The 23,983-nt window shown below is 37.6% G+C and overlaps 1 protein-coding gene across 4 annotated transcripts in view; it reads left to right on the top strand.

Moving 5' to 3' along the window:
• LOC307165198 (inactive rhomboid protein 2-like) overlaps positions 1-23,983 on the top strand; it is a 211,471-nt gene that overhangs the window by 110,308 nt on the left and 77,180 nt on the right. For all 4 annotated transcript variants that reach the window (XM_079882586.1, XM_079882585.1, XM_079882587.1 and 1 more), the window contains 5 exons: positions 6,254-6,382; positions 6,871-6,989; positions 7,103-7,315; positions 7,429-7,540; positions 7,769-7,843. In XM_079882586.1, coding sequence (XP_079738712.1) covers positions 6,254-6,382; positions 6,871-6,989; positions 7,103-7,315; positions 7,429-7,540; positions 7,769-7,843 — 648 coding nt within the window. The remainder of the gene's footprint in view (positions 1-6,253; positions 6,383-6,870; positions 6,990-7,102; positions 7,316-7,428; positions 7,541-7,768; positions 7,844-23,983) is intronic.

A 23,983-nucleotide genomic window follows, 5' to 3' on the forward strand; every position in this document is an offset into this window, starting at 1 on the left:
CTCAAATATTATTATTATTAGCGGTTCAACCACAAGTGCTGAACACCTATTGTAATTGTTAGGATTTTTAGTATTAGGGGTTCAAGCACGAAGTGCTGAACACCTATTGTAATTGTTAGGATTTTTATTATTAGGGGTTCAAGCACGAAGTGCTGAACACCTATTGTAATTGTTAGGATTTTTAGGGGTTCAAGCACGAAGTGCTGAACACCTATTGTAATTGTAAGGATTTTTAGGGGTTCAAGCACGAAGTGCTGAAACCCTATTGTAATTGTACTGATTAGGGGTTCAAGCACAAAGTGCTAGGGCCATGTTCGACTCATGGGCTAGAGGTCTGTAAAAATTTTGAAAGAAATCGGCCACTAGTTGGCGCTAACAGGTTTTATGGCTCTGTAATCACGTGGTGTTACACTCATCCACAAAATATGCATATCATTTGATAGATCCGCTCATGCTGAACAACTTTGCCTCAAGAACCATTGCTGTCAATCAAATAGTTCATTAAATATTCATGAATATGCTAAAAACCTACTTTTGCGAACTAGTCCTAGGTTTTTCGCCCGATCGGAACCAGACCAGTCTAGGGCAATTCTCTGGACTATCTAGATCAATAATTATCAAAAAAAAAGTTGAACTTTTGCATTTTTCCCATGGCTATAATAGGGTCAAATAGAAAAGGGGCGTGGCAAAATGCACTCAAAAGCCTATTAATCCTAAATGAAAACTCAGAACTTCACAAAAATTAGTGAGCATATGTGAAATAACATCATTAACAAGCATGCCAAATTTTATGGAGATCGGACCATAGGTGGCGCTATAACTGTTAAAAAGCTTTAAAACCATATATTTCCTATGGTACATTGCCTGTATTGGCTATAAATGGTCTTTTCCATCTATTATGTCATTGGTTACATGCTTGCTAAATAAAACTTAACTTTTGATGCTTTTGTGCTTAAATGCCTTAAAGGCCTTAATTGCTTGAACCCCGATAAATGCTGCTTGCAGCTTTAATTATTAGGGGTTCAAGCATGAAATGCTGAAACCCTATTGTAATTGTAAGGATTCGTAAAACGCATCGTGCAGGCCAAACCGTAAGGCCTAGAGACGTGAAACCTGGCCAGATGGTAGGCCTCAACAATCTATCAGAGTATGACCCCGATTGGCCCATAGGTGGCGCTATAGCAACCAAAAGTACAGAACCGCTCATAACTCTTAGGCCGTTTGACCTCAAGTGCCTTACACCACTGTGATCCCTGGCTCAAGGCGGACAAAATGGCTATCTCCAAATTCGATTTAGGCAGGAAAAATTTTCCGCTATGTCGAATTTTGTCCGAAACCTACTTTTGCGAACTAGTCCCTGGTTTTTGGCCCGATCGGAACCAAACCAGTCTAGGACAATTCTCTGGACTCTCTAGATAAATAATTATCAAAAAAAATTTGAACTTTTGCATTTCGATGGCTGTAATAGGGTCATTTATAAAATGAGCATGGCAAAATACACTAAAAAGCCTATAAATCCTAAATGAAAACTCAGAACTTCACAAAAATTAGTGAGCATATGTGACATAACATCATTAACAAGCATGCATAATTGTATGGAGATCGGACCAAAGGTGGCGCTATAACAGTTAAAAGGCTTTAAAACCATATATTTCCTATGGTAAACTGCCTGTATTGGCTGTAAATGGTCTTTTCCATCTATGATCATATAATTTTCATATCATAATGTTCAAAACTAGTGCAATATAGTTCTCTGTACTCACTAGATCAATAATTGTCAGAAAAAGTTGAACTACTTAATTTGGATAGCTATAATAGGTTCACTTCAAAATGTGGCCTTTACTAAGTGTCCCCGAAAGCCTATATCTCTTTAATGAATGCTCAGACCTTCTTAAAAACAAGTCAGAACATGTGAAATATCACTCTGAACATGCATGAAAATTCAGATCGGACAAAATTTGCCTCTATAACAGTTAAAAAGGTGAAAATGATATGAATATAATGGCATATTAAGCCAATAAGTGGTATTTTACTGCCCCCTGCTGTTTAAAATAGTAATTTTGTCATATTGTTCTATAATTTATATTTAGACTTTATAAAATCACTATTTTAACATTTACAATTACATTTAGTCAAAATCCATCTGTTTAAGTATTAGTATTGACAGTTTGATCACATCATATAGTTCAAATGTCAGATAAATTCAGAATTTATCCAGAAACCTACGACTACACACACACATTATGTTGGTGTAGTCGTAGGTTTCTGGATAAATTCTGAATCTGATTAATAGCTTACAAAGACTTTGTGAAATGTTTATAGACCATTCAAATATATTTTCATAATGACATATCCCAATAGCATTGAAACAACAACAACAACAACAACAACAACAACAACATCAACAACAACATCAACAACAACAACAACATTTGTCTTTGTGTGTGTGTGTGTGTGTGTGTGTGTGTAAGCATGCATTATTAAGTTAACATGGAAAAACTGGTTTGCTTTAGTGCAGAAAACTGGTGAAAATCATGGTTTAAAGTGAAACTGAGCCAATAAGTGGTCTTCTACTGCCCTCTGCTGGTCATTCTACTTATTAATTAAGTCTTTTCACATGTGATTTTGCATCATTCATATTTAGACACTTAAAAAATCACTTATATAACAATAACTATTATAACAAAATCATATTTTGTCAGTGTTTATCACTTCATTTGCACTGACACTTCACATAATTGCTAGTAATGTGGTAAATCATGGTAAATCACGCTAGAAACATGGTAAATCATAGTAAATAATACTAGAATGTGGTGTATCAAGGTAAATCATGCTAGAATCCTGGTAAATCATTCTAGAACGTGGTATATCATGGTAAATCATGCTAGAACAGGGTAAATCATGGTAAACCATGGTACAGTGGTCTCAAACCGGTTCCACGGAGGGCCTAGTGTATGCAGGTTTTCTCTTTTACCTTGAACCAAACTGATTGAGTAGGTCACTAATTGGTTAAGATATCCCCTCACCTGGTAGTCTAGGTCTTAATTGGGCACTAATTGAAGGGAAAGACCAAAAACCTGCATACACTAGGCCCTCCGTGGAACCGGTTTGAGAACTCTGTGCTAGAATGTGGTATATCATGGTAAATCATGCTAGAACATGGTAAATCAAGGTAAACTAAGATAAATTCATGGTAAACTATGCTAGAACAGGGTAAATCATGGTAAACCATGGTAAATCATGATAAACTATGGTAAATCATGCTAGAATGTGGTATATCATGGTAAATCATGCTAAAACATGGTAAATCAAGGTAAACTAAGATACAATCATGGTAAACTATGCTAGAACAGGGTAAATCATGGTAAACCATGGTAAATCATGATAAACTATGGTAAATCATGCTAGAATGTGGTATATCATGGTAAATCAAGATAAATTCATGGTAAACTATGCTAGAACAGGGTAAATCATGGTAAACCATGGTAAATCATGTCAAACTATGGTAAATCAGGTTAGAATGTGGTATATTAGGGCTGGGCGGTATGACGGTATATATCGTTACCACGGTAGAAAATGTCAACCGTAACAGATTTTTTTATTACGTGATACCGCGACATGTAAATAAGTGGGCGTGGTTAACTCGCATGCATGAGACACTGAGATTTGTCAAAGAAACATGGAGAAAGCAGATCGAGAGGATCCACAAAGGAATTACGTTTTCTAAAGGGTTGTTGTTAACTTGATATTTTCGGGGGGAAAAGGCGCAGCAGTCAACTAGAGCAGTGCAGAACCCGTAGGCAACAGTTTAGAGGAGTGCACGATCGCAACGGGGAAAGCTTACTTGACAACAACAGTTCATATATCAATATCGTAACGAATAGAAAGAACCTTAAATAATGTATAGTTATCTGCATCTTTCTGTCTCTTTATGTATAGTTACTTTTTAAACACGAAACTCGCATTCAGTATGACACGCGAGCGGTTGCCGTGGTAATGAACACCCTGCTTGTTAAAGCAAATGTATAATCCTGTATCTGAGGCAAAATTACTAAATATGCAGCACGAGTTATATATTTCTAACTCCAAACAATTGGCCACTGAAACAGCTGATAAAATCTTGCTTCGATTCAATGCGTGATTACAACTTGTCACTCAAATTAACCGATCGCATTTTACTGATGCAAAAGACGCGCGCGTGCTCACGCACTGAGAGGGAGCGCGGCGTGTCGGTGTTCACCAAGCTATGTAAAATAATGACGCAGTTACAAGATGTGTATAATTTACACTACTTAGTCAACACTAACAGTAGCTGCTGTTCGGTTTTCATACTGCTGTTCTCCTAGTCACTTATGAACTTGATGAATTTGACACTGCTGACTCTTGATTAAAGCTTTAGGTGAGGGGTTGCCAAATATCGCAAAAATAACAAAACAAGCTAATTTATTATGAATAGAATAGTTCAATATAAAATATTCAGATATTATAAACTGATTGATGAAGTAAAGCAATAACATGAGATTGAAAAATTATTCAGAAACACTTTATTTAAAGTTGAATTGCTATGAGTTGTATTTAATATCAACCAGTTGGGGGCAGTTAATCTAAAAGTTGATGAGAGTGTTTTGTTTACTATACTTAGCTATAAAAAATAGTTTACCAAATAAATAATTTACCAAATAAAAGAAAAAGAAAATTCAAAAAAAGTGAAGTACTTTTCATTTCTAAAGTATTTGGGTTTTTTTTTTATACAAAGCCCTTTTTGTTGATTTTTCGAGAATAACTACATAAATAACTATATCGGGAAATATATCGTTACCGTGAAATAAAATTAGTCATACCGTGAAACAGAATTTTGGTCATACCGCCCACCCCTATGGTATATCATGGTAAATCATGCTAGAACATGGTAAATCAAGGTAAACTAAGATAAAATCATGGTAAACGATGCTAGAACAGGGTAAATCCTGGTAAACCATGATAAACTATGGTAAATCATGCTAGAATGTGGTATATCATGGTAAATCATGCTAGAACATGGTCTTTTCCATCTGTGATGTCAGTGGTTACATGCTTGCTAAATAAAACTTAATAACTTTTGATGCTTTTGTGCTTAAAGGCCTTAAAGGCCTTAACTGCTTGAACCCCGATAAATGCTGCTTGCAGCTTTAATTATTATTTTTCCGCCATAAAACGCATCGTGCAGCCCAAACCATAAGGCCTAGAGACTTGAAACTTGGCCAGATGGTAGCACTATTGCTCGCTACTCAGATACACGGACTCAGCCCAATCGGTCCATAGGTGGCGCTATAGCGATCAAAAACGTGAAACTGCTCATAACTCCTAGACCGTTAATCGTAGACACAAGTGTCCTATATCATTGGAATCCTTGGGTCAAGAAGGACAAAACGTATATCTCCGATTTCAATTCCGTCATGACAGATATTTCGCCATTTTGAATTTGTCAAAAACCTACTTTTGTGAACTAGTCCTAGGTTTTTCGTCCGATCGGAATCAAACCAGTGCAGAAATGTTCTCTGGAGTCTGCATATCAATAATTATCAAAAAAAAGTTGAAATTTCGATTCACGGTTGGTAAGGGGTGCCAAATTGTTCGAAGTGGGTGGAGCCAATTTTACTAAAATGGCTATAACTCGTCAATGGAATGAGATATCTTTACCAAATTTGGAACACCTGTGTTTGAGCTTACTGTTTGGTCCCTTTGTGAGTAACATGTCTATATATTGTGTGCACAATGTAGAAACTTCACAAAACTGTGTAGATATGGAGAACAACTGATTTTGAAGAAACGTGCCAGGTTTCAAGGATTTCTGATGCTCAGAGGGCTCACAGTACATTCAATCAAACATTTAAACTGAAGATGAAGCCTTAAATACCACTGTTGTCCACAAGAGGGACAATAAATCTTTTTAATCTAATCTTTAACATCATCCAGCATTGGCTGATAAACAAATTTTTAAAACCATACATTTTTTTTCAAAGAATTAGCGTGCACTGGTACTATAGATTTATATCATTTGCACATTCTCCATCATTGATATTTTATGGTTTCAGGCCTACATTTCGTTTGCCTATAGCCCAACAGCATAGTTGGCATGACGGTCTTAGATGCTTGAACCCCGTTAATTGCTGCTTGCAGCTATATTTATTTTTTTGTCTGCTTGTATTATATTGGAATAAAAGAGGTTGTGTCATGTGGTACTGTCCTCTCCTGACATGTTCTGGTCCTGTAGGGTCGACATGGTCTACAGGGCACTCAAACTGGACGTGGATTTCAGAGGAGGAGTTTTGCTCGGCACAGTTGGCTCGAGGAAGACACTGTGGATACAGTGGACACCTCTGATTCAGTTTTTTTTAGCAAAGTGCGTATATTTATCTGGGTTTGTCTCCAATCTTTTCCTCTCCTCTGTGCTTAATTGTATTGAATGTACACTCATAGTGTACTTCAAATCTTATAAGTAGCCTATATTTTGTTTTGAAAACTGCACTTGCAGATAATATTATTTTAATAAAATAAAATGCTACATAAGTCTGCTCAAAGAGAGTACAAGTTCACTGTTTATTAACACAAATATGTATTGCAAAATTGCACTTTGTAATAAATTAAATGTTTTACCTTAAAGTATATTTAAAAAAAATGTAATAACCTTTTTATGTCACACTTATTTTGATATGTTGTCTAAATGCTTGTCGGTACCTTTGTCAAGACACGTCAACCATATTTCAAAGGCAATAGAATTGTGAAGTTACATGAAAAGGTTTCCTTAAGAGTGCTTTTATAGATAGATAGACAGATAGATAGATAATGTTTACACGTTTTAATGAATGTCTCTGTTCTTCTCTTTCACAGGTTGATGTTCATGAGGAGCTTTATTCTATGGCAGATGATGTTTTTGAGTCACCCCCTTTATCAGCTTCTTGTCCTGTGACAAATGTTTCTTTGGGCGAGGGAATATTATTCCCCAGCTTGTAAGTTAAAAGCACAAGTTTTTAAGAATTTAAATGATAACAGTACATCCGTTGCCTTACAAAGCCTATTCAGTTTTCCTTCAGTATTCATTTCCATTTCACTCTTTCTCTAGAGGAAAAAAAAATATCCCCAAAACTGTGACATCCTCTGGGAAAGCCTCTTCTCATCGTGGCGGTCGAATTGCCTCTAAAGTGAAGCACTTTGCGTTTAATAAGCAGAAGCGTCAGTATGGGATGGGTGTGGTGGGGAAGTGGCTAAACCGACACTATAGAGGCAGCCTCAGCAGCCAATTACAGAAACAATTAGAAGATTTTCACAGTCATCGGTGAGTAAGAAAACCCAATTAGGCTCCTCAAAATCACCAGGAGCTTCTCAGCCTTAGATGTTGCTTTTAAACTATTCAGAGAAAGATGTGATCATTAATTATTTCTTTGTCAGGCCATATTTTACCTACTGGATCACCTTTGTGCATATTGTCATAACACTGCTGGCCTGCATTACATATGGATTTGCTCCTGTGGGCTTTGCCCAGCATACCACTACTCAGCTGGTAAGATCACAAAAAGAGTTTGTTAGGAAGACCTCTAAGCTATAGGAAGATTATGTAATTATGTAACAGTCATTTTACATCTGTTATGTCAGACATTATGCAACTCTTTCTGTGGGGGCCTGCTCTGATATTGTGTTACTGCATAAGAGTGTGAGCAATTACAAAACTGTTTATTATACATTTAGTTGCCCACTATCCATTCCATTCTTTTTTCCCCTCTTTTTTAAGGTACTGAGAAACAAAGGAATTTATGAGAGTGTAAAGCATGTGCAGCAGGAGAACTTCTGGATTGGTCCTTGCTCTGTAAGTGACACATACAGTAGAGTGATTCACAACGTCAGACTTAACAGGATGTTTTTTGGAAGTTACTAAAGTTTTAATGTTAAACTGCTATATTTACACTGGATATAAAAAGTCTACACACCCCTGTTTAGGCAGCTGTTTTTTGTGATGTAAAATATTACACCAAGATAAATAATATCAGAACTTAATGTACCTTTAATTAAAAAAATTACACACTTAGGCATTGCCACTGAATACCAAAGTGACATTTCAGAGAGGGAAAAAACCGTATCACATCCCTGAACAAATACTTAGCTTTTGAATTTATTACAGCACTCAGTCTGTTTGGATAGATGTCTAACAGCTTGGCACATCTTTACTTGGGAATATTTTCCCACTGTTCTTTGCAAAAACATTCCAGATTTGTTAAATTGCGAAGGGCATCTCCTGTGCACGGGCCTGTTCAGGTCCCTCCACAGATTTTCTTTAGGATTCAGGTCTGGGCTCTGGCTGAGCCATTCCAATTACTATTTATCTTTCTTTGTTGAAGCCATTTTCTTTTGATGATTTAGGTGTGTGTTTTGGAGCAATGTCTTGCTATCACTGGAGCGTTGTCATGCTGTCATGTTTGTTTGACTTTATTGTCTGTTCAGATTTCCTGGATTTCCTGGCTATCTTTAACGCTGGCATGAAAAACAAATACATCAACTACAAAAAAATGTACATCAACAATACTGTACAACCACATTATATACCACATAATTAAACACATGGGACATACATTTGTCCCTATCAAAAACATGCATAAAACAAATGAATACAATATATATCTGCATAAATGCACGCACACATACCTATGTATACATATGTGCATATACCTATTGTAATTACCTAAATTAAAGATTTGATTTAAAACAGTCAGTGGAACAAATTATCTTTTATAAATGTTCTTTTTAGCCAACGGTATATGCAACCTGCACCCCAAAGCCAGGGCCTCAAAGCAGGAGTGGAGGGGATGGGTCTGGTCTGAATATACTGTACTGTAGGGCTGGGCGATATGGACCAAAAGTCATATCCCGATATATTTAGGCTGAATATCGATATACGATATATATCCCGATATTTTTTCTGCAAAGTGAGAGCAAATGTTCAGTCAAAGTCAAAGCCAAATATGACATCACAAGTAGTTTTATTGAAACAGGCTCTTTCAGTGAACATTTGAAAAATCAAATGAATAAATAATAAACAGGTTTCTTCACCTTAGGGCTGCACGATTATGACAAAAATCACAATTGCCGATTATTCCCTTGGAATTGTAATTGCGATCTATTAATTATGATTATCAGAATTTACATTGAATATATATATATAGGCAAAGTATAACACGTTTTAACACACACACAAGTACTGCCCCCCTTTACTTAACATACACATAAATTGTAAGAATATGACTAATAGTAAAGACTAGTACTAATAAATAAACATTAGGCCTATGCTAAAGCTATTAAATAGCAGTCCCAAACTAGTTTTTGTTAATACAATGTTGGTATGAGCCACTACAGTCATTTAAAAAATATAAAAAAATAACACAAAGAAAAATAAAGTGGCATGGGGTTAATATGGAAACGACAGTTACCATGGTTGAATACACAATATTAACAATAACTGTTAATGAAACATGGAAACTGCTCCTGGTGAATAGGATGAAAATCATACCTGCATTACTTTTATTTCGTGTAATTTACAACGTAGCCTAACGGCGTTGCATGCTCGCAGTTTGGCGATAGTGAGGTGATACACAGCGAACAGCGCGCGCCGCCGCATTTGCGCGTGCAATTGATGAGTGTGCGCTACGAGCACATAACGGCTGACAGGACAAGAAAGTCTGTTTTTCTGAGGTGAAAAACTTTATTTCAGCGTACACTTATGTCACTGCCTGGTAGTTCCTATTGTGCTGGGTTTTCTGAAGTAGTCATGATTCGCCTCTCATAACATACATGCTCTAAACACGCACGCAAACTGGAAAAGGAGGGGCGGTGGCGGGGGCGCGGGGAGCAGTGCAGAGAGCTCCAGGTCAGCTGTTGCCTTGAGCAAGGATCACAGCGCAAATTTGAAATATATCAATATATGCGATATGGTCTAATTCCATATCGCGTTTAAAAATAGGGGAGAGCGGGGCACAACCTAACGCTTTTTGACTTTCTCAGTTTGTGCAAATCTACTTATGGTTCAGAGTATTTATTTTTTCCCCACATTAATTTCCCACATGTCTAGTACAATTATGTGTTTTTATTTTATTAATACAGTATATACTTTTTTCTTGATATAGCCCGAAAGAATGGAAGTGAAATGTGACAACATGCCCCATAGGTGGGGTACATTGTAACATGTGTGGGGCACATTGTAACATGACATATGGCAGCTTAAAATGTTATCTGATCTAATAAAAAAAATATACAAAACAAACTAAAATATTTTCTAAATAAAATACAATTAAAAAACTTTTTCATATAAAATAATGGCAATTTTTAATAATTAAATAGAAACTCATTTTTGAGTTTTGACTACGAACACATGAAAACACAGCTATACAACATAGTTCCAAACAAATAAATAATTAGTCATTTCTGGACATTGACTCTCAGTCTTTATTCACCTTTTCCTCACGTTTTCTCAATAAAATTAATAAAAGTATAGAATATAATAGCATATTTCTAATAGGGGCACATTGTAACGCAGTGTTACAACATGGCCCCGCCTGCACAACTGCGATTTAAACCCTGCTAGTGTCTTCTGCTAGTTAGCGAAGCATTAAAGAACTATCTCAACTGTTAAATAACATCTTGGAGATTAAAATAATATCAGATTTGTCTTATTTTAAATAAACACAAAAAATAGAGATGAAAAATTAACTTAAGTAAGAAATTTACTTTTGCTATGGTTTAATAAATGTCTATGGATATCTTCCAAAAAGAAAATAATTTTGGCGGATTTTTTTTTTCTATATAGTGTTGATATGGCAACTAGTAAATAAACAAAGTTCCGTCATCCAAGCATGTGCGGAAGTATTTAAAACAAGCGTGTTACAACTAACCCCGCGTTAGGTTGTGCCCCGCGCTCCCCTATATCGATATATTTTTTATATCGATATATCGCCCAGCCCTACTGTACTGCTATCGCCTTTTTCTCCATAAAATGTGAAAACAACTCTTGCAATGTACTCTGTTTTTGGCCTGTGATCTAATTTGCTTAGTTAATTACGCATATTAATATATGTTTCTGTGTCATTGTTAAATTGCCATACCACAAAACAATATTATAGGTTAAAATACTTTCAATCTTCGATCTGTAAGCAATAGTTAGGATCCTCCTATCAATACTAAAATCTCTTAACTTCCTGAGTAGACCTAAACGCTGTCTTGTTTTCTTATGTATATGGTCCACATTTTCCTGGAAGGAGAGTTTATCATCAATAATTGTACCTATATATTTAAAATTTGAAACTTGCTCTACCTTTACACCTTGTATAATAACTTGTTCATCTGGGAGGCCAGCCGTACCTGTCTTATTTTGATTCCTACAGAATAATTCCTTTGTCTTCTCAATGTTCAATTCTAGATGACTGTTATCAAACCATTGTACACGACTTTTAATATACTCAAAATAACAATTTATGTCTGTTTGGCAAGAAATTAAAACCAAGTCATCAGCGTATTTGATTAAAGTCAGATCGTCCCTGTTACACTGAAGTTCATTAGTATAAACAGAGATAAGCAGAGGTGATAATAGACATCCCTGTGGGAACCCTGAGACTTTAAGACTATACAATCAGATAAGATTATGTTAACACAGTTCGTTGGGGCCTATTACTTAAAAATGCCACAATCCATAAGATTAACCAGCTACTTACACCTTAATCTTGCAATCTTTCTTTTAAAATTTGCATTAGTTTTTGTCATTGGAGTGTTGTTCAGAAGGTTCTATGTCAAAATTGACTGGTACTTGGAGCTATTCATGATTTCCTCCACCTTCAGTAAAGTCCCAGTTCCAGCTGAAGAAAAGCAGTTCTCCTCTGGCCAATGAACGAACAGTGTATGATTATGATTTAGGCAGCATTATAGGTCAGAAGTCGGATTGGTTTGGAACAATCAGAATATTATCCAGTTCCATCTGGTTTAACCCTCTGGGGTCTGGGGTGTTTTTGGGGTCCTTGAGATGTTCTGACATGCCCTGACATTTGTGCTTTTTTCAGTTGCTTATAAACATATCAATGGCAAAAAAAAATTACACTCTATTTAGCACAAACAGGACTACCATGATATGTGAGCCACATGTATGTACATGTTTTCATTTTTGAGAGAATAATGTTTATGCATGGTTATTGAAAAAACTAAAAATGAAAGTTTCTGAAATAAGGCCACAAAACACATACTAAATATATGTCAATAAGACTTTTGACTGGATGTCGTCGCCTAGAGTTTTTTCTTCAAAATGATGTGAAAATCATCCTGCCTAATCATTCACATAAAACGATACATTGATTTAAGTTTTGCAAAACACTTTTAGTTTGGAAAGGCAATATGCGGATGGGGCGTAAATGATCATGCATATTTAGTAGTTCACACCTGATGAGACAATGCCTCTGCATACTTAATGAGCCATTCATTCAGGTGTGTCACCTATAGCTAACTTAAATATACAAGCTTCATAAAACTGATCATTCTAGAAGAAAATTTCAGATGGCATTTAGAGGCTTTTGCATCTGAACTCTTCATACACACACACACACACACACACACACACACACACACACACACATATACATATATATATATATATATATATATATATATATATATATATATATATATACACACACACACAAATGCATATATATGCATACACATATATATATGCATACACACACACACACACACATATATATATATATATATATATATATATATATATATATATATATATATATGTGTGTGTGTGTATATACACAAATATTTTATATATATATATATATATATATATATATATATATATATATATTTATTTATTTATTTATTTTCACACATTGCGCTTGCAAATTGTATAATATCCAAGGTAAACATGTCTAGTAATTGTACAGTTAATTCTCTGTAATTACTGTATTTTCAGTTTTGGAATATTTATCCTCTCCCCAAATTTGTTACTAATAAAACACAAAGAAAAAAATTATATTTACCTTTTAATAGTTTGTTTACATCTACCTTGTAAATATATTTTTTTATTAAAAAGGTTACAATTACAACAATTCAAGTGTAATCTTACAGTATATTCTACAGTAAAAACTGTACCCAAATCTAGTCAACAAAATGTTGTCTTTCATATTTCGCCTAACTGTAACGTTGTCTTTATGAAATATTAGGGCATATAAATGTTAATTTGCAGTTTAATACGTTGCTTATACAAATAGCCTACATTTTATTTCAACATATTTCAGTCGATTTTTACTCATCTCAGTATAGCAATACAGTTTGCTAAAACATCATCATTCATTCACACACGCGATTTAAATTTAAACTGTCTTTTGCGAGCTGTGGTAAACAGCGCGCATCTCTGCCGTTCATTCATTCATAAACAGAAACCCGATTCACGTGAGAAAGAAAAAAACGTACTACTGTATTCCTCAGCTCGCTCCTCGATATACCCGCACTTCTGAGGTACATTTTCCATTATTATTATTCCTCACAGCGCTGCGAGACGGTGTAAACAAGTAATGATCTGAATAAACTTGTGTTTCTCGAGCTGATATGGGGGCGTTCACAGGATTGCGCGGATTGCCTCAGCCATTTGCGTTTGAATAGCGTGCGCTCTCCGTGGGCGGAGTCACATTACATTTGAATCAGCTGTAATGAGCTCGACTGGAATCGCTCTCTTTTAATACAGATTTCACAAGATGAGAATATTTGTTTTTTATATAAATTACTTCATTTAAAAGAAGAGAATTCAAGCTTCATGCCTGTGTGTCTGTATGCCTGTTTGACTGAGTATTCGCTGAGTTATTGTTCATTTTCGGACGCGTTTCAGAATGGACTACACTGACAGAGAGAAGGCAGAACTCGCATCACGTTTATTTTTGGCAAAAAGCACAACACTTTGTTTTTATTGTGAGTATACACAAAAATAATACACATTTAACAGAATCGATTGATGTATGAAACTCCTATGGAAAATCAAAGTCAACAGAGTATTTATGAGTTTCTTTTACACTGATAAAAAAAAGCGAGCTGGTATCGCCAGCGATACCGCCGACCTCAGGGGGTTAAGATCAGAGTCATCACACCGGTATGGAGACGGGTTTGTTGAGGATCAGTGCTGATGGCTGTTGTGTCGATGAGGCCTTCGATGAGAGTCTAGTTGATACAATCTCTGCTGACACTTCAGGGATGCGTTGTGGTCGTGTCTAGGTGCAGGTCCTCCATCTGGTCTGTATACGGGCCGGATCCGGCTGACAAAAACATGCGTTGTGGCCGTGTCTAGGCGCAGGTCCTCTATCTGGACTGGATACGGCCTGGATCCGGCTGACAACAACATGCGTTGTGGCCGTGTCTAGGTGCAGGTCCTCCATCTGGTCTGGATACGACGCGGATCCAGCTGACAACAACTTAAATAAATCTTGTTTATATTAGGTCTGTTTATTTGCCAGTTGTGAGGAAGCAACCACCAGTAATAAGAACAGTTAAGATTTGGTCCGATTCAGTCTATGAAGCATTAACAGATTGTTTTGAAACAACTGATTGGGAGGTTCTGTGTAAATCACATGACGAAGACATTGATAGCTTAAATGAGTGTATTACAGATTATATAAACTTTTGTTTTGATAACACAGTACCTACTAAAAAGATCAAATGTTATTCAAACAACAAACCTTGGGTTACCTCTGAGTTAAAAGTATTATTAAACGAGAAAGAGAGGGCCTTTCTAGTTGGTGATAAGGATGAGCAAAAGAGAGTACTAAGGTTATTAAAAGTAAAAATTAGAGAGGGGAAAGAGAGTTATAAGTTAAAAATGGAACGAAAATTACAACAAAAGAACGTTAGAGAGGTTTGGAAAGATCTAAATATAATGTCCGGACATGAAAATAAAATGAGATATACTGCCCCTGGTGGTCAGACGTGGGCAGATGAATTAATATGCATTCATTCCTTCAACACTTCCTTCACTTGATTCCAACATAGACATTTTTGCAGTAGCAGCAGCTTATTTTGATTCCATTTGTAATTGTTCAATTTCTCTCTGCAGTTTCTTCTTTTGTCTTTGGAGATCTTCCTCTTTGGCCTCAAGAACATGCAATTTCTTTAAAGCGACTACAGATTACAAAAAGGCTGCTTTTTCAGCTTTTGCTGAATGAGACAAGCAGATGCAGTGCTTGAATCCTTTAAAGAACCAGACTAGGAATAGGGTTTAAAGCAAGATCCTCTCTTTGAAGCATTGGATATACAGTACTGTCATCAGAATTTATATTTGTGTCTATTAAAGACATTCCATCATCATATAAAACCTCAACATCAGATAACCATTGTTTGACATCAGTGATAAACTTTTTTTTTTTTTTTTTTTTTTTTTTTGACAAGCCACTTTTGTTGCTCTTCATACTCCGTTTCAGCAATGAATTATGCGTTTCAATGGCATATTTGCAGTGTTTCAAAACTCTTTAAATATTTTGCACATCAGAAACTGTTTCTTTGGTAACTTTTCCGGAAAGAAGATCGTTGACCCTTTGTTCAACTTTATTTGCTCGAGTGAATTTTTGATTTACATTGGTCTATTAAGAATTTGCAAAAGCAATGAAACGCCTTTGTCAGTGATTTTCCATACTCTTGTCTCTGTTTCAACAGGGCTATTTCTTTCAATGACAGCATAGCTATGCACTGAATTACTTTCAACAACATCAGCATCATCCTTTGCATTCCTGAATTCATCATCATTCATTTTTCAAATGTTTCATTGCGCACATAAGCGTGTTTCCTTTCAAAGCGCGTTCAATAAGCAAGCCACAAAGTGAAGATAATAATACTGAACAGAGTGAGATCCACTTCAACACAACAGAACGCAGCAAGCCCAAAGCACTGTTGACTGCAGAACAACACAATCATTCGAACTCAGGCCGCAATTCAAACTTCATACTTCATCCCGTATCATCATCCCAAAATGTGATAAATATCGGTCAAATAAGGTCACTCACCAGCATTTAGAGCTTCGAAGATTTCTCCACATTATCAAGCATAAACACTCTGTTCAGTTCAAGACGGTAAGACAGTCACTCACTCTGCCATATGCGCAAGTCAAAACCTTTTCCATTCACAGAATTCCTCAGTCCTTTCCAATGCACGAGAAAACTAAATTCCAAACGATATCCGAGCCCTTCCTATAAGCTAGGGAAAGATGGTAAGATGTTCTTCACGCATAGTTTGAAATAAACAATGTCCACATTGTGATATCCGTTTCAAAATGCTTTGTTGTTCATTTAATGAAATGTATAGGGTAACTTACAGAGTTTAAAAGCAGTGGTTCTATGGTAAGAACTATATGTTCCCTCCACCTGTCCCTTCTTGATACAACCCATGGGAGGTTTAAATATCATGTGATATTAACAGGTGACCACGCCTACACCACTGGTGTACACCGTCATCTAGTGGTTGAAGAATCAATACATTTGGCTCCTACAAATGCTTTGCCATTTTTTACCAAAGCTATAGGTGATTTATCTTGTGCTTGTAGGTAAGTTCCAGATTATAAAATATTTATTTGAGGGGCAGTGAAATGAAATGCTGCAGTGAAATGTAGATCATTCAAATGCAACACGCTTACCCTCACCTGACTGACGATGCTGTTCTCTGCCTTTGTCACCCCTTGGAATGAAAGTTTGTATATCCATATGGATAAATAAAATAAATAAATAGCAAAGTAGATCTTTTGTTATACTTTTTTTTATTGTGACATTGTTCATATTGCGATTATACAATTAATATGTCAGAGTTGACACAATATATTTTTTCTTTTTGTTTTTTTTTTCTTTCTTTTCCCCTCCTTTACACCCAGTGAATTGAAAAAAAACACAAAAAAAACACACCAAACTGTTTACAATATAATCAAGAAATAAATCAAAAAGAGAACATAAAAATAAAGTAAATAATTAACAGAAGGAAATGTATACATATACATACACACATACATACCTACGTACATACATATATATATACAAACCCAAACGTACATCATATATACACCCATATATTCATATATACATACGTATGTGCATACATATGCATACATACATACATCCATATATACATGTTTACATACAGACATACAAATTTCCATATGGCTGCATCATATGTCACAGAGATTACATCCATGCTTCGTCTAATTACACAGGTCCAAATCCATGCTTGGTTTTTATTTTTCAATGCATTTGGTTAGCATATGCGAACCATCTCTTCTTAAATAACTTAATTTTACCTCTCATCTTATGTGTTATCATTTCATTTTCATACAAGTTTTCTACAGCCTCAATCCATTTATCCAACCTGGGTGGATCAGTTTTTTTTCCAACATCGAGTTATTTGTTTAATAGCAGTAATTCTCAACACCCAGAAAATATAATAATTTTCTTTGTTTAAACCTTTCGGCTGTATGCCAAGCATGACATGTAGTTGTTCGAAATTAGTATTTTGACCACAGATTTGCTTCATTAATTCCAACACAATATGGCTGGATTTTTGAGCATGTGTAGAGGACATGAGCCAAGTCAACATTACATTCACCACACTCTCTCCAACAATATTGTTTGGTTTGTATATTTACTCATTTTCAGTGGTGTTCTAAAAAATCAAACCAATAGTTTCCACGCATATTCCTGCCAATAGGGGGACTTTACATAACAGAAACCATTTTTACATGCCTGACTCCACTCCTCTTCAGTCACTGTTATTCCAATGTCTTTCTCCCAAGATTTTAAAATATTATTAATTTGGTTATCATTGTTATTATTTAAAATATTATATATTTGTCCCGTTACATTTTTAAAGCTCGACTTTTCATAGACTTTCAAGATATGCTCCACGATAGGACTAAGGTCTTGAAAAGATTGTATATTTGTTATTATATAGCTCCTTACTTGGGGGTATCTAAAAAAATGGTTACTTGGGAGGTTATAATCCTTAGATAGATTTTCAAATGTATCAACTGCATGATCTTTGAACATTTTATGGAATCTTGTAAGTCCTTTAGTTTCCCATATCCTGAAAGTCTCATCCATACGATTTGGAGTGAAGTCTGGGTCCTGACTAATTTCCCTCAGGCAAACCATATCAGTTGATTTTATTTTCATAATTTTACCTAATCTTTTCCAGCTCTTCCATGTATGGTAAATAGAGTGATTCAAATGTTTGACCCTTTCTGCAGTTTGCCCTGAGAAAATTAGAGAGGTGGGTGAGTCTACCAATTTCTTCTCAATAGATTTCCATTTTCATTTTATTATTCATTAAAAATAAAATGCTTTTGACTTGGGCTGCATGGTAATAAAGGCTCAAATTTGGTAGACCCAACCCACCCTGTTCCCTATTTTGGCGTAAAAATGTGAGTTTTATCCTTGGTTTCTTTTCATCCCATATTAACTTTCCTAGCATTCTTTCCCACTCCTTAAAGCATGAGCTTGTTAGATACAAAGGAAGGTTCTGGAAAAAAAAAAAAAAAGCGTGGCAATACATTCATTTTTATAATTCCTATTTTTTCAAATATTGTAAGTGGCAGGATTTTCCAACGCGTAAATTCTTGCCTTAAGGAGTTTTCCAGAACTTTATAGTTACATGAATACAATTTATCAATTTCTCTGGGAATTGTAACGCCTAAATATTTTATTTTGTTCTGATCCCATTTCAACTTAAACCTTTTCTTAAATTCTGTTTGGAGATTGCATCCTATTTCCATGGCTTCAGTTTTAGCTGAGTTTAATTTATAGCCTGAGATGGCCCCGTATTTTCCAATTTCCTCCAGAAGCGCCGGTAATGATTTATATATATCAGTTAAGAATATTATAACATCATCCGCATATAACGCAAGTTTATGTTCTTCATCTTGTATCTTAACGCCCTTAATACACATACTTGTCCTTATGCATTCCGCCAATGGCTCAATGCACAAGGCAAAAATTTGTGGAGAGAGCGGATCGCCCTGTTTTATCCCTCTTTTTATCTGAAAGGGTTTCGATAGTGAACCAATGGCTTTCACTCTGGCTGCAGAATCATTATACATTCCCATCATTAAATTAATAAATTTCTTGTGAAAGCCAAATTTATTCAAAACTGCAAACAGAAAAGGCCAAGTGTGGCGAGGGGGGCGTGGTTTTGCTGAGTCTGTAGCGGGAGAGAGAGGACGGAGCAGAGCGGAGCGTAAGTAGGTCAAGTGCAGATGATGAACACCTGTGTCTGATTGCAGTAATTGGGTTGTATCTTGCTTTGTCTGGCGTCTTGGGTCACCCCATACAACTTATCTTTTAAAATTGAAAAATAAGGATAGGAGAGCGGTTGATCAGGATGAAGAAGCTGACCGTCGATAGAACGAACCTGATCAAAGGCATTTTTCAGCGTTTCATCCTGGGACTGTTCCAGGGGAAAATCATCATGCTCAGGGAGGATGTTTTGCTCCAGAACACTCTGTTCCCCCGAAACAGGCTCCAGAGGTTCCGGCTCAGCTTCTCCCAACTGTGCAACCGCTATTCTACTCTCATCTCTTTTCCCCCAAGAGGCATCCGAACATAAATACCCCAATAATTTATTAAATGAGGGCCAATTAGTACCCAAAATTATCGGATGCCGGAGGTGCGGATTAACTGCCACCTCTATTCTATGCTTTTCTCCCCTGAATTGAATATCCACAGGCAAAATAGGATAATTCACCACTTCCCCGTGCACACACCGAACCTTAACCATGCGGCTATTATCCAATGCTCTAGGTTGAATCAGGCTTTGATGAATGGAGGATTGGTTACATCCTGAATCCACCAAAGCCTGATATGTACCCCCCTTGATACTCACTGGTATTTGGTATAGGCCAGCTTGATCGAGGGCAGCCTGTGGCGCGTCGGGGACCCGGATCAATGTCCCCACCTCCATCACCGGACATCGGTCAATGAAATGTCCTGGGTCCCCACAGCGCCAACAGGCCGGCCCAGACTTTACCGCCGCCCTGGCGGCAGGAAGCGGGTCAAGCGATTGGCGTGGAGAGAGCGGTGATGGACTTGGCGGTGTGAAGAATCCCGTGGTCGAGCTCCCTCCCCTGGGAGGAGCCCTGGGTGCAGCTGTTGGCTCCGCCGAATAGCCCGTTCTCCACCTGGGAGCCCTCCGCGGGACCTAGGAAGGGGAACAGGTTTGGAGAGATAGGGGGAAGGGGGAGAGAGAGAGAGAGAGAGAGAGATGCAGATGGTAATGGGTCACCGACCCCTGGGCATGCCACCATCTGGTCCTCCGCCAGCTGGATGGCCTGGTTCAGCAACGTCGGGCGGTGGCACTGGACCCACTGCGCAGTCTTCCTAGGCAGCCTGGCCACGAACTGCTCCAGTACCACACGATCGATCACATCCTCGACGTCGCTTCTGTCGGCCATCAACCATTTGCGGCAGGAGTCCCGGAGCTGTTGTGCCATCACGAAGGGTCGGCCGGACTCTTCCAGGGTGAGGGTCCTGAACCGCTGTCGATGTTGCTCTGGGGTCCGACCGGCCCGCTGGAGGATGGCACGCTTGAGGTCCCGGTAGACCAAGAGATTTTGGACTGGCAGTTGGTGGGCGGCTATCTGCGCTTCTCCTGATAGCAGAGGAATAAAGCCGCATTGGCCAGTCCTCAGTGGGCCATCCCCGATCCTCTGCCGATTTCTCGAATAAATCCAAGAACGCTTCCGGTTCATCCTGAGGACCCATCTTGTTGAGCGGCAGAGGAGATGTACTGTCTTTAGATGAGGGGATGGCCCGAACCTCCCGGTCTACCCAGCTCCGGAACAGCTCGCGGTCTTCATGCTGGGATCGGAGGAGCGCCTCGAAGCGTTTGTCTTGCTCCTCCTTGATCGCCAGCAGATGTTGGTGTTGCTCTTGGTGAAGACCGGCGAGCGACTGGATGATGTCCTCAAATGGCGTACCTGGCGGGGACTGCATGGCGGCGGCGATCTTCTTCCTTCCCGGGTCTCGGCACCAGTGTGATGAGGTTCAGTTCAGTATTATTAAGGAAGGAAGAAGACAGGGGTCGGCTTGAGCTGGGACTCTCGCTTTATTCACGTTTCTTATAAAATAAACAAAAGGTGCGCACAAAGCGCGTTCACCGTGCACAAGCACAGCCACAAAACACAATAACTCAGAATTCTTTCGGTGATTTTCTCCAGCTCTCAGCAGCACACAACGAGGTCCCAGCTCGTCTCTCTCTCTCCCTCTCTCTCTCTGTCGCGCTACGGCTTATATCCGGTCTCTCCACGCCAATTACTGAAATCAGACACAGGTGTTTATCATCTGCACTTGACCTACTTACGCTCCGCTCTGCTCCGTCCTCTCTCTCCCGCTACAGACTCAGCAAAACCACGCCCCCCTCGCCACACCAAGATACTCGGTCGAATGCTTTTTCCGCATCCAATGTAAGCACTATCATTTGTTGTTTTGCTTTTCTAGCAAAATCAATAACATTATATGCTATTATCTCTCCCCTCGTGCGCTCCCACGGTAACTACTCCGGGTCGGTGTATGTTCTTTTTGTATCTTACTTGGAAAGTCTTGAGAGAAGTAGATGCGGCTCTCCCCAATCCGTATCTCTTTTTTTGACCAAGCCGCTTGTAAAACCCGTTGCCTTGTATTCCACTGCATGAAACAAACCACCATGGACCTGGGCACTGCATCCCGAGCAGGTCTCTGTGCCAGTGTTCCTTTTGCTATTTCACCAACTTTTTCAACAGCACTGTGGTAGCGTCTTCCCGTTCTTCCAGTTTATTTATTCTTTGCTCAGCTTCTTTGACATTATCCTGGGCCTCCCGCAGATCGGAGCGTATACCTTTCAATTCTTCTCTCATTTGAATCATTTCGGTCGTCATTTTGCCCACGTCTTCACGTAGCCCTCCGATTTGTTTGGAGATATCATCTTTGAAGTCACTGAGCATTGATTTAAGACTTTTCTCAATGTCGCTCCCTACCATTGTGCATTTGTTTGTCACGTGACCTTTCTTTGTCTTTGTTTTACGGACAAACTTCTGTGTGGTTGTGACAGAGCGCAGGTTCATTAGATGAGCTTCTTGCAAATTGTTCCCCAGAAGTTTTCACGAGGTAGTGTTAAATTTAGGGCAATTTAGAAGGAATTATTTTCACACACTCAGAGCGACATGTGAGCGCGCGTGCATGCCCAGCGGAAGTTTATATATTTATAGTAACAATGATTGACTCCACTGGAAAATCTTCCACTTCTTTTCCTTCAAAAACTCCTGGGTTGCTTTTACAGTGCGTTTTGAGTCATTGTCCATCTGTACTGTGAAGCACCATCCAATCAACTTTGCTGCATTTGGCTGAATCTGGGCAGAGAGTATATCCATAAACAATATATAAAACAATAAATAAACAGTATGTATAACACTGATTCTTGAGAGTCGGGACAAAACATGTCCCACATAGAAAAGTCTAATTTATAGCAAAAATTAAGAAATTCATCATGATTGACATCCTTGCAAAGTTAAATCTAAAGGATCTAATCTGGATAAATCTAATCTGATTTTTAGAATAAACTTTTTATCTTTTTGTGGAAAATTTGTTTAAATGTATGGTCTGTGGTTAGAAGGTCCATGTTATTGCACTTGTCCTCAGCAAGAGGTCACAATATTAACCATCCCAAAAAACTTTAAAAAAGCTCTACAATTGTGAAAACATATATATCAAATAAAAAATAAGGGGTATAAATATAAAAAACAATGCATGAAGTGAACGTCAAACAATATTTTCCATAAAAATCTGCCTATTAAAGTTGTGTCCTCAGTTTCTGTCAACTCCGTCAGATTTTTTCATAAAGCTCTTTAAATCAGGAAATAGCATGGTCAGCTATATCCCTGAGGACCCCTTTTCATCTCCCTGCCTGTGGTGAATGCAGCTCTACCACACATGCTCTGGTGCGTTTGACATTTTTTTATATTTTAGACAAACAATGTCAATATTCCTATGGTCACAGCAGCACAATGTCAATACCATCTTTCTGTTAAGATACTTTTTTTTTAAACCATAGTGGATTGAATTTAAGCATTTTAGTGAGGTTATTGGGACAGCTAGCAACTGAGGAAAAACTACCTAGCTGCAGTGTACAATACATGTTTTGGTGGGAAAAATACATGCCCTTACGTCAACTCCGTCAGACGTCAACTCCGTCAGGTTCTATGTCTGACGGAGTTGACCTGTAAGCTGACGGAGTTGACAAATCCACCAATAACCTCTTAATGTGCGAATATATTATTATTTGTGAATATAGTGAAGGGTTAAACTGTTATTTCAGGGTTGTATTTACACATAAATGCACATACATAGCATGCATTACATTATTTAACCATACACATCTGACTTGTAGAGAATGGGCAGGCAGTGGTCTGCTTATTATTGTGTAACGTGTAACTTTGCCAGCACTTTAATATATATGTAGAGATAGAGAAATGAGAAGCCAGTGTAGGGCTGGGCGATATGGGCAAAAAAATTATCACGGTAATTTTTTTTATATCAGTCGATATTAATTATCACGATAAATGTCAAATATTTATTTCTTTCAAGTTTAAAGGCAGATTTTTGCTCCTAAGTGAAAGTTGTAGAAAACAGAGCGTTAATTGTGGTTTTAAACTACTCTTTATTGTCAGAACATATCATGACAAACAGGTGAACACTTCACAAATCTGAGGTAAAACATTCAAACATTTTTTGTCAACACCGTCAGTTTTTCCGTCAGTTTTTCCGTCAACACCGTCAGTTTTTCGTCAACACCATCAGATCTTCCTCAACAGCGTTGGATGTATGAATGTTTTTGTTAATTTTTTTTTGGGAAAAAAATATTCTGTTTTTAAAAATATTTATGTTGTTTTTGTAATAAAGGACCATCTGATCTACATCCTCTT

Source organism: Squalius cephalus (assembly GCF_949319135.1).
Source record: "Squalius cephalus genome assembly, chromosome: 10".
NCBI lineage: Eukaryota > Metazoa > Chordata > Actinopteri > Cypriniformes > Leuciscidae > Squalius > Squalius cephalus.